Raw genomic sequence first — 12,999 nt, 5'->3', positions numbered from 1 at the left:
ACTAAGTATAAAAATTTTAGCTGAATAGAGATTACGGTGTAAGAGTAGTTCAAGTACCAATAAATTTAAATCCCAGAAACCATCAGTAGCTGTTCTTAGAAACTGGAAATTAACCCAACGATACATGAAATTCCATGGCTTACTTTTCAGTTATTTGTGAAAATGATAGAGAAATATCAGGGCTAATTTGTGTGACTGCTTCTTTTTTTGAAAGATCTGTCCCAATATAGTTGAAAAAGAGTTTTTAAATGCATTAGCTACTATATATTAATAAATCCATTTATATAAGGAATTGCCAAAAAGTAAAGCTGCTTGTAAACATAGTGTTACTGATTAAGATAAAACCTAGGAGAGATTTTCTGCTCAACCGTTTCTGATTACCATATCAAAGATCAAACCTACAAAACATAATCACACATACCCTGGACTCAGCCCAGGTATGACTAGATAGGACTTAAAGAAACTTTTCAATTGATCAGTGTATAATAAAGTAGAAGCCTCTATAGTAGTTTCCTACCATTTCTTAAGACTTCTCATCACCGAGAAGTCCTGACTTTCCTAGGCAACATGTTCCACCATTTTGCTAGACTTGCCCTTAGACTATTCTTCCACCATTTGCTTTATAATGTATAAATATTTCCTCAAGCATAGATAAATAGAAACCAACTGTGTCATTCACATGTTTCATAGTCATTGATAAGTTTTCTTCTATGTATTTGTGTAAACTCTTTTTTAAACATGAGATGAGTACCAACAATCTCCTGTGCTAGCATGGTCTGCACTTGATCAGTAACCTGTGTAAAACTTCCGCATACTGATTTCACCTGATTTCTCTTCTTCTTTTACTGGAAGGTGCAGTGAACATTTTTTTTTGATCTCTCACACTTTCTTTGCTATTATTTAATTATTATTACTTTGATTTTATAGACCTCTCTCCTATGCTCACTTGTTTTGTCACTGGGTTGTTCTTTGTTCCTTGTGTAGAAGAACATATCTTTAAGCGTTTTGCTTACACTTGCCTACCTCTTGTTCTGACTCTTCGGTAATACATTCACAATCTCTTTAAAAATTTGCCATCATCTCCTTGGCCCCTCTTTTTTCTTCTTTGTCAGAGTTCTGCTAGCTCAGGTCTAGGTACCATCTCCAGACAACTGTTGCTCTAAATGAATTGTGCAATACAAGTGTATAGAGCACTCACAAGCAAGACACCTAGATTAATTTCTAGGCTCAGCCACTGGTTTACCTGATGATCTGAAAGCATAATTTTACCTTCCTTGTGCCACTGTGACATGAAGATAATAGTTTAGAATGACAAGACATAAACATATAAATTTCAAAGAAGTTTGTGTCCCTTTTATTTATTACTGAGGAAAATTAAATGTATGTTTTAAAAATATGTTTAACTTCTCCTTTTCATAGCAATAACCTGGTGCTAGCTTCGTAAAGGTATTTAGTATCCTGATACCTAGTGAAATTCATACACATTGGGACATATTTAATAATTTGGCCATCATCTTCCCATCCAAAGTATTCAGGGCACGTTTTTCTTCCCTTTTCTTATAGTCACTTGAAACCCTTTATTTTTTTAAAGATGTCAATTTTTGCAGAATTATTGGCATTTTTGAGGGTAAAAGTTTATAAGCAATTAGAAGAGTTAATAAAAGACACAAAGGTATACGATCTGTGACATAAGACGGAGAAGAGATCTAAAAAAAATAATGTACATAGTACTTTCAAGTTGGACGTTAATAGCCAGTCACAGCTCTTAGTGTTAAAGAAATCAGAGCCACTATACTGAGCAACAGAGAAGAGTGCCGAATGTCTTCCCAAGCAGATCCATAGCTTCAGGTGATCTATTTTCGTACTACGGACGACAGCTTTCTTCAGCTTGGATACTTGGTGTATTCATGTTTTTCATTGAGCAATAGATTTTTTGGCAAGGGTTGAGCAATAAGATGACAAAGTGTCTGATGATGATAAGTTTTTTGAAGTAATGAATATGAAAGTAAGTGGCAGAGATTGCAGAAGGACCTCACCAAGAATGACTGGGTAATAAAATGCCACATGAAATTCATTGTAGCTAACCAAAAATCAGTGGTTATGAGGGGGAACTCCCCTTGAATTTGCATGCAAATTTATGGGCTCTGAAATAGCTTTTACCCATAGGAAAGTGACCGTGGCATTAGGATAGCCGTGTAATGATGTCAGCCGGGTACTCAGTCGAGGCAAAACCAAACCAAACCAGAACCAATCAAATGCTTAGGAATCATTAAAAAAAGGGAAAAAACAGCTACCTCAAAGCAGGAAATACAGTCATGCCCCCAGTTCAGTTCTCTGGTGCAAATTCATAATAAATGCTGCATTTTGTTCTGATTCACATGTCTTACAAAGTGAAAGAACATCAAGTGATATGAAATAACTTCAATACAAGGAACAACTTAGCAAGTACTTTTTGGCCTGGAAAGGGAGGGAGATAAATAAAATAGAGAAAATGAGTAATTCTACTTTCTTGTTATATATAAAGATTCAAGAGCATTACATTAAACCTGCAAGTAGCAGATTCGAAGCAAGAAGAGGTGACTTTTTACACAATGAAAAATCAATCCATTTTACTCTCTGGAACAAGATGTTGCAGATTGTAAAATGCATGTTGGTGCAAAAAGATCATTGAACATTGCCATGAAAGACAACTTTCCACTGAGTGTTGTTAAATGCAAAGACACAATCTCTGGCTCATGAAATCTCTGAACCACAAATTGCTAAAGCCGGAGGGACTTTATATTCAAGAAGCATCTCTATAAGTTTGCCCTGTTTCTCAACTCTTCCCTAGAAATCTGTTAGTGGTAACTGTTGGCAACAGGATACTGGACTAGATGAATCTGTGTTCTGACACACGACTGTGAGTCTTATGTTCTTTTTACATAGCAGCAGATTAATAAAAAAGTTGGAATGAGGTTTTAGTAAGAGTATGTAAGAACAGAAGGTGAAAGGAAGGGATGCAAAGCTCAAACTGTCTTGAAAGACAAGATTATGTCAGCACTATCCCTAGAAAATACGGGATGGACAGATAAAGAAAACAAAGTTAAGAAAACTTGAGAGATGAAAATAGGATCTGTCTTGACTGATAAAGGAATATAAATATATATAATGGAATATAAATAAAAGCTAGGAAGAGAAAGTTACAGCAAAGTGTGAGAAAAAAGAGTAAAGTTGGTTTAATTAATGCAGAAAGTAAGGCTGCTTTATACTTGTTTAAGGAAATGTATGTCTGACGTTTTCACCAGTTTAATAGGTTAAATAAATTGGGACTATAGTTTTGTCTAGCTGATGCTTTATCTAGAGCAAGACAGTTTGAATAAAATCCTTTTGGCTTTCACTAATTACACTTGCAGTAGTGTGTTTAATGCAGTTCTGAATGTCTTAATACTGGGAGAGGGAGGGGGGGAGAGAAATGTAGTGACATCAACCAAAAGTACATTTTTGTTAATGCTGAGGGAGTAGGCAATGTAATGTACTATTATGAGAATTCGTTGATAACAATGGGTGATTATGACCACTGTTGCCTAATGACTGTTAATTATTATCACAAAGAATAAGACTAATGATAGGTCCCTTTTTCAGATAGAGTAAGCTGTGAAGGAACATGAATATTAGCAATGCAGGCTATTTCCTCTAAGTCAGGGGTCATATAGACTGACAAGAAAATTATATTTGGCTCAGAACTACAAAGAATAAAATTAAAAAGCAATGAGTGTTTCCAAAAAGTGATTTTCAAGATGTTCCTCACAGCTAGATCCTATTTTGGGCTACGTACTCATTACATGAAGGGGTATAACTTGCCATGGTGACTGTTTAGGGAGATCATGGGTATAACAAGGTAAGAATGCTGGAAGTCCTAAGGCTGTGATAAGAATAATAACTCTGATGTTTTCTTTTTCTAAGCACATTGCAGAGATTAGTCCAATACTGACAGGAGAATGGACCAGATGACATAATTCTTTATAAAAATCATCTCTTTCTTTGTTGCATTCTGGTCCTCATGCTTTATCTTCCCTGGTGGGAAACTGGTTGGCAACAAATAAAAATTATAGCGTCTGTTTCTACTATCCATCTGGGTTTTTTTAATGTCACCCACACACATGCCCATGTATCTACCCACCCACCCATATTATCTCTTGAACGGAACACATTCATTCTCTCACTCACATAATTTATTCATCCCAACATGCACTAGTGCAGTTGCCATTTAGCTTTTGTTTACTGGTAGCCGTAGCAATATTTAAACAGATGTCTATTTACATCCAAAGAGCACATCAATTTTTGCCTGTATGCGTGCACAGCCTTAGTTATAGTTTCTGATGTCAGTATCTTCCTTTGTTTGCATAGTCATCAACAGTGTCAGTAATCCTGTTCAGAGTTGAATAATATGACATTTTCCATTTGAAAAATAGTATATCTTAGAATATAAAAGACTTTGAGGTGTTTAAAAACAAAATCCCTTATCTAAACGAAAGTTCAATTTACTATGTCTGTCCTGATATTCGAAGGACTCCCTTTGTTTCAGTTATAAGGGACTGGTTGAACTTCAATTTTCATGAGACTTCTGTAAGTAAATTAATGATCTGAGGTTTCTTTCTGCCAAAAATAGTGGAATGTTTTTCATAATAAAGCCTAGGATGCAGTGAATATGAACAAGATAAAATGTACACATTCAAGGATCCACATATTTTCTGAACACTGTCTGCAAATACGAATGTCAACCTACAATATTTTTCATTACTATCAGAAAGAAAAATACTTCAGTACTGAAAGGAATTTGTCTTTCCAAGCATAATATTAAAGATGGATAATAAAATACACAGTTTAATCAATTTGCTATTCATTTTGCCTTTCCTTCTCAGGTTTGTATCTCTGAAATGAGAGCAGTAGACCTTGGCCAGTTAAGTAAAGTGTTTGTTGAGCATCATAATGAAGGCTATGGAGCTGGATGGTACCTAGATCAAATTGTCATCCATGAATCAGGCAAGACTGATGGCCAATACGCATTTCTTTGCCAGCAGTGGTTAGACAGTGGAGTTGGTGATGCACACATGGGTCGAACATTGAAACTTCTTGGAAAAGTCAGGAACGAGATGTTGGCGGGAAAGATTCACGGTAAGGTCCAAAATCTTCAAAGCACCTTCCAGCTTTTGTTTTAACTGTAATTCCTACTTTTTTTGTGTGTTATTTTTAATACTAAAACCAAAATACAAAGGCAATATAGCTTAAATGTGTCATACAAATTGTCATTCCAAACATTTCCCAGAGCTGGTAAATACAATTATAATCTTCAAAGAAGAAAGACTAGAACAGAAGGGAGATAACAAGTGATGGAAGCAATGAAGGTACTATGTTTTCAGTTGAGACTAGAAAAAAGCTGAAGTAGAAAGAGGTAGGTTGTTCCATATGGCAGTCAATGCAGAGCAGAAGGCTCCTGCAACAGTGATGAAATCACAAGACGAGATACAAAAACTCTTTTAGCAGAATGAGATTTTCCCCTTATGTTCATAAATGTGCAAAAAGCATTTGCTTTTATTTGCAGTTCTCTTTTTTACTTACATCAATAGCACAAGTTCTTGTAAACAGTTAGTTGACCTGAACCAAATATCCTAGTCAAATTATTTAGTGAAAAAAAGAACAACATTCAGAAAAAACTTAGGCACTGAAAACATTATTAGTCTTATGTACCGGCTTTTTTAGCTCTCTCAAGTTCTTTTTGAAGAGGTGTAAAATGTTGGTTTATGTCCATTTATGGAATCTGAATCTGAACTGGTAGACCAAACAATGTAAATTTTAACTAGTCTGAAGATGTGAATTTGCATTCTAAATCAGCAGTTTTGTAAACTGATCTCTATTAATTTCTGTGCTCATGGATATTTTGTTTTATGCTAAAAGTGGTTTATATTACACATAGTTGCAGACAGCGTTTGTAGTCTGTATCCTATATTTATCTACCTGTATTTGGTCCACTAGCAAATATCTGATATAATTCAAGGGAATAGGAAAATAATGTTACTGAAACAACCGGACAGAATACCACAGAAATATAAATATAGGATAAGAAGCTACAGTAGTGAAAAATTTCAGAACAAGAAATATCTGTATTGCACCACTACAAGTATTCCAGGTCTCTAAAAAATCTAAATTCCATAGGTGCCCTACATAATGCATAGAGTGAAGCAGGCTTCTGATAGTAATTCAGAGCAGCAGCCCAAGATTGGTCAGCCTGACACATCTTTCCTCACTGATAATAGGAAAAGAGAGGAATCTTGCATCCTTATTTATGCATCTTAATTAGAGTCTAAACATAGCTATGTAAAAACATTTTCTGTCCTCTATTTCACACACACAGAGTCCTCAAAAATCTCAGTGCAGACTTGCTAGTGATTTCCATTTTATGATTATTAATACTGAGCTCTGAATCTATTGAAAATTTAAAACAAATTTATGAAGACAAAAGGCAGAATTTGAAAATAGCGAAGTTAATACCACCATCTAAGAACCAGAAAACACAGTGTAGGTGACCACAGACCTAATAATGAATCACGTGCAAACCTTTATTACACACTTTGAAGAAAAGAATACTTAAGATAATAAAGGCAAGAAGGAAATGAGAAGGAATAATCTACGACTTTATTAAAGATTGTAAACCAAAGCTGATACTCTAGAAATATTTTTCAACAAGAGAAACGTAATAACATCTAATCTGTCTAAAGTTCAGTGCTGAAATTTATTTACTTTACAAGAAAATTATTCAGTAATAATAAGAAAGTGGAAAGTAGAGAAAGGAGAATGAATATACTGATGAAATTTGTTGACGATACAAAGCTGGGGAACTGTCAGGTGGATGAAGAGGTTGCATAATAAACTTTGGGAACTGGAATGAAATAATGGAACTGAATTTGGTAGCAAAAAATTGAATACAATTAGGTTTAAAACAAACTAAATATTTGAACTCTTAATTCTGGTACAGGTTTATAATTTCCATTTATTTTATTGTTAGATTAGGAACGAAGTAGTAGCAATGTAGCTAAAAAATGTAGTAGAGCCCTATCCCCATATCTTGTAATGATTTCTGCTACAAGAGTTCATCAGCAGGATGTGACTAGAAGAGATACCTGGGTTTTGATGATCACAGGGTAATTTTTGAAACAGTAATGCAATGTGGCTGTTAGTAAAGAAATTGTGACTCTACAATGTATATAGGCATTATTAGTGAAGACAGTAAAAAATTAATGCGTCTAAAGAGAAACAGTAATATTTCAGTGGGGATGCTGTGCGTAACTGTCATCTCTATCCAGAAGAACTAGTTCAATGTGGGATAACTCTGAAAAACATATGATGACTGGGAATATGGGAAGTCTATTTTGTAAAAAGATATTGACAAAACTTGATGTAACCAGACCTGCAAATTCAATGCTCAAAGTGGACACAGTTGTGATCTATCAAATTAAAGGCACATCAAGGAGGGAAAAGAGCTATTTTAAGCTTACACAGGTGTAAAAAGTAAATGGGTTTCAGAAGTCCATTAATGCCGTTCTGTGAAAATGAATAGATTTCCGAGAAGGAATGAATTATTAGCATAGCTCTCTTTTAGACTTAACTAAAGAGAAGGAAATAAGCTTAATGGAGCTGCTTTTAAATTGGATCTTGACAAATTTATCAGAGATTATACAATATGTGACATGTAACATGTAATAGCAGTGTTTGGTGCTGTGTGATCCAGCAGACATTGTCCTTCCATTCAGGCTTCCTAGGTATCTATACATAGATCATTTAAAGGCTTAGTTTTTCAGAACTTAAGGGCTAAAAAAGTCTTGGATTATATCATAGGGACCATGAATTTTTTTTTTAATAGATATAGTTGTTTTAATCTATATTTAATGTTCATAGTCATGAAAATGGTAGCTATTTATGATTCTCCATAAAGTCATAATATCTTATGTTATTTCAGATGATTTTAAGGAAGCTGAGTATTAACTTTTTACCTTCAGCAAGTCCTAAATTCATAGCACAAATCATCATTCATTCTACAGTAATAGCTTTATTTACATTAGTTTATAGTAGGAGATAAAAGATTTGCATGTTGTAATTAGGAAGTTGGCCTTCACAAGACTATGGACATAAATTCAGAAAATCACCATTTCCATTACTCAAAGGAAAATACCTTGGTTCACTAAATAGCTGTTTGAAATTATTAAATCCATACTTTGCCTCACTTTGCATAAACAGAGCTACGTTATCTTAAGCAAAAAAAAATTGATCATATCCAGTTCTCTGCCAGCCCAGGAGATCAAAGCTTCTCTGTAGGAGAAATTATTCTTTTAAATGGAAGCCATGGTTTTGGTAGCCCTGAATTTTCCATATATTCTAATAACATGAATGAATATGTTAAAGCTAGCTAAATCAGCAGGATTTTTTGATAGAAACAAATTTCTTATCCTGAGAATTCTCTTGTTAATTGGATGTTTAAATATCCATTGAGTATAGCATTACGGAAGTTACTCAGGAGTCTACTTGATGCCAACCTGCATGCCTTACAAGCCTTCAGGTGATCGTCAACTCATCTAAAATGTCTAAGAGATTAAGTGCTTCAAAACAGACCTTTACTTTGAACAAAAGCTACTATATTTTTCCAGTATATTTTTCCTTTTTTTAGGCAAATCTATTTTTAATCTCTCACCAAACATCTCTTCTTTACAGATGAAATGGATAAAGTGTTGTACTTTGCTGCCATGATATTTTGGTGATCTGTGATAAAAATACCACATTTTAGTCTCCGAACCAGTTTATCCATCAGCAATTTCTTATAGAATATAGGTATCAAATTGCAATATCCTAGCTTAAGTAATGCCTCAAAAAGTTAAAATAAAAAAAAACCTCCTTCCCTCAATCAAAGGCAAACCTGATAACCAAACAGTATTATCTAGTAGAAAATGTGTTTGTTTTGAGGCACGATTAATGAGAAAAAAATTCAAATAATCAGAAAAAAATGTCTACAAGGGGGAAAAAATCAAGAGATTGGCATAGCTTATCATAAGACTCTAATATGGAACTGGCAGTCTTATCTACATAGTGCTACTGGACTGGCCAATCTCTAAAGGGTCAGCTGTCACTATGAAAGGGTTAGTGTCCAATCTTCTTCTCACTAAATCAGTGATAATGAGTGAATCTATTACATGGCAACATTTCAGCTCAGTGTGATGGTGGGAATGGGTTCCTGGTCACTTACTAACTCAGCCTGTTACAATTTGCTGTATTATTTTGGATATTCATCAAACCCATTTATTTTTCTTCTACCGTTTTGTTTCAACAGGGACTTGGGATGTCTTTGTCACAACTAGTGGTGATTCTTCTAGTCCCATGAATCCTGAAATGCGTCTAACTGTATATGGTGAAAAAGGTACCTGTACTTCAGTCATATTCCCCAAAGGATCCCTTAAAAAAAAGCAGGTCTATGAGACTTCAATCAAACTAAATAAGAAATTCAATACTATATTCAAAGTTCGCCTAGAAATCGAAGAAGCTGGAAAAGGAGAGACTTGGTATTGCCATGAGGTAAAAATTAAAAGCTATAGCAATTACAGATTGTGTATTTATCATAAATTTCTCCTTTCTTTCCTATTCTGTAGTTACTGTTTTAATTTGCCAGTTCTGCCTGAAATGACACAATGTTTAATTTACAAAACCATGTACATCTGGTAACAACACTTGTAGAGTGATAACTTTAGACACTGCTCAAAAAGCTTACTGGGAAAGCTATGGATAACGACAATCTTGCAAACTTAGATGGATTTCCGGAGGGCAGATACACAGATGCACCCTCATCTATAGAATATCCAGTGGTCTGTTTTCAGAACTGTGGATTCTGGCATATATTACAGAATTTACATAACTCCAATTTGGCTGTTTCATGTTGTAGACCCAGTGATCCAAGGCAAATAATTAAGCCAGACACTAGAAACGCCTTTTGATGAAAATATCTGCCTTTTAAATTGGCATGTGAAAAAAACGCATGAATAGTAAAAGTGACAATCTTTCTTCTGATGTCCAAGATGTTGAAGCTAAAATCTGACATCACACTGAAATTGCCGTGACACTTCACTATACAAAAAATATATATCCTCTTATACTTGCAAAATAAAGGGAAGTCAAAGGGGAATACTAATCTGCTTTCAAATTGTAGACCTTTTTCCCATTAATGTTTGTATTTTGTTCTCATTAAAAGCTGGAGAGAAAATAATTTTCCTGTCCAATACGTAACAATAGTAGCTGAGTCCCCTGACACCTGATTGGTAGGCAGGTTGTTAATTTCATGTTTGTAGCCAGATGATATAGTCATCTAACAAATCTTTTGATAAAATTTAGACTGCTTCTTGGATATTGTAGGAGACAGTGGATCACACTAAAATTTCAGAACCGAAATTGGCAGTTGAAAACAGTGACATCTATTAGCCTCCTTTACTTCATTAGCTTAGAACAATGCAATGACTCAAAGCTGAGTTAGAGAACAATTATCATAATTTATATAGGTAAGGAAAGGATGCACATTTACGTTAGGAATGATTAGAAAGAGAAAAAAATAGAATTTCCCCTGCTTTGGGGTATAGGCAAATTATTGGGGTTTTAGGAAGACATTTTCTCTGTTATTCTGTGGTTTTGCAGCAGGACTGATTGAATCCTTGGATGAAATAACTAGGTTGGTATAACAGGTTGTAGATAATATCTATTATTGAAGACATGTTAGCAGTCAATTTACACTGCTGGTTTGAACCAGGATGGTCATTTCTATGCTATTTTATTTTGATTTTACAAGATTGCTCTTCTCAGAGAGTCTGAGATTTCCCCCTTCTATCACAAATAAATGCAGATGCATTTGGTTGAATTCCATATTTAGATTCAGAATTCACTTTCATAACCCTAATTGCAAAATAATTCTCTTAATGTTTTTGAGGAAATTGAAATTATTATAAAATAATGTCCAGAACAAAATTAATTAAGACATGGTTTATTTCTGAAGCATATAATAGCTAACATCTTTATTCTGGCTCCTTTCACTTCTTGGAGAAATAGAACACAGTAAATGAAATCTGATTTTCAAGAAACTGCTGAGGAATGTAGATGTTAGTATGAAAGGGAAATCATATTAACATTACACTTAACAATTAATTTAAATAAAACTTTTCAATGTGTCTGTCCTAATGAAAAATAGTATCTTTTGAACACAAAAATAAGGCTACCAGTGACATTTCCTAACCAAACATGTTTGAGCTTACTAGGTTAAGGGTTTGGCCATTTTAGTGAGTTAGGTCATGCAGAAATGAATAAGTGAATTTTGCATGCCTTTTTCAAAGCAGGATTATTTCCTGTAACATATTTTTAAATATGCTGTTGGCTCTAGCTTTAAATAGTTTAGAAAATGGGACTTTTAATGTAGCTGGTAGTACCATAGTGACACCTCATTATTAAAATATGTCTCCTTATAGTAAGACTAAGCTACTTAGCTCAGGATCATCTTTTTATTACTTTATATAGAGAATTTCACAGACATTAAAAATAGTTAGTAACATATTTAGTACATGCAATACATATGTACAGCTATATATACATACACACTATAAAACATTCTTAATTGCTGTTTTTCAGTGTTTTCCCAGAAACATTTCATGTTCTTTCTTCTGTTACTTAGAATGAGAAAACATTTGCAGTGAAAAATGTTATGGCATATTGACATTTCTCACAAGTTGAAACGGGCATCTCAACACTTCCTTTTTTTTTTTCCATATGTTGGATGAATATGTTTCGTAAAAAAACTTTTTGAACCATTCAAAATATTTTTTTCCCTTACTACCGTCTCTACAGAAACAGTGTTGACAACATTTTAATTCTTTTTAATTGGGAGAAGTATTGATTCCTTCTCATTTGAAAGGCTGCTTTCATAAGCATTTTAGAAAAATTTACTTTCTCTTGTTTTTTAGTACTGAGATTATGCGTCATAGCTGTTCAACAGTATGTCTTCCATCAGAGCAGAACATTTGCTGAAGGTATTTCTTTTTGCTCTTTGCCAAGGTAAAGATTCAACACAGAGAAAGTAAAAATGTTCTAGAATTTCCATTTTGTCACAACTTTGCAGATGAAGAAGGAGGAAGAGTGGCTGAGCTTCCAGTTCTCACAGCTGGCACTCCTTTTCCAGCAGGTTTGTCACAAATTAGAAACACTGGAAAAGATTTGGTCATTGGTGACTAATATTTGCAGAGCAGTTCAGGAGATTTAGCAGATACTTTCTTTACAGATTCTTTTAGTTAGTCATGTAGAGTTAGGTCCAATCCATTCCAGTGTTTAAAAAAAAAAAATCTCAGTCCCTGTAGCTGAGCATTGTGCATTCAATTCTGATTGATATCAGTTTGTGACACATAAAACCTAAGCATACAGCACTGAAAATATGAAAAAAAAGTCTTGAACAGTACTTGGAGTTCAGCTTTTTGTCAACAATGTCATTTGGTTCTCTCCTAGAGGAAACAAAGGAAATCCAGAGGAAATAACTCTTGTACTGTAATTTCAGATGAGAAGGAGATCTATGGCCCCCCACAACAGATGCTCATCTGCTTAAATTCGTTGAATTTCAGGCATTCTTCTTCCACGATCCAGCAGTTATATGTCATGAAACTCCTTCATGAGGCTTGCACCTTGATCAACTCAAGACTGAGTTGTTTTAGTTTGCTCTGTGTTTCTTAAGGGGTTTTATAAACAAAGTCAGTGAAGAATAAAAAAGCTCTTGCCATAAACGAATACTCTACCATGAGAATATCTCAGTCTCCTCCAAGTCTTTCCTAGGAGTTAACAATTTAGATCAATAGCCCAAAGAATCTGTGAACATCTTGTGTTTTCTGCTGTGCTTTCAAAGCTAGTCTCAAGAAAAGCTCATTGAATATGAACCTGAGAATAGTACTGTGTGGGGTA

The 12,999-nt window shown here is 34.4% G+C and overlaps 1 protein-coding gene across 1 annotated transcript in view; it reads left to right on the top strand.

The window, feature by feature from the left end:
* The window catches only part of LOC104067680 (lipoxygenase homology domain-containing protein 1), a 133,764-nt gene that overhangs the window by 89,680 nt on the left and 31,085 nt on the right, over positions 1-12,999 (top strand). The window contains 3 exon segments of the mRNA XM_054060180.1: positions 4,902-5,154; positions 9,356-9,597; positions 12,109-12,235. Coding sequence (XP_053916155.1) covers positions 4,902-5,154; positions 9,356-9,597; positions 12,109-12,235 — 622 coding nt within the window.

This window comes from Cuculus canorus, chromosome 2 (assembly GCF_017976375.1).
Source record: "Cuculus canorus isolate bCucCan1 chromosome 2, bCucCan1.pri, whole genome shotgun sequence".
NCBI lineage: Eukaryota > Metazoa > Chordata > Aves > Cuculiformes > Cuculidae > Cuculus > Cuculus canorus.
This window is presented reverse-complemented; position numbering and strand designations above follow the sequence as displayed.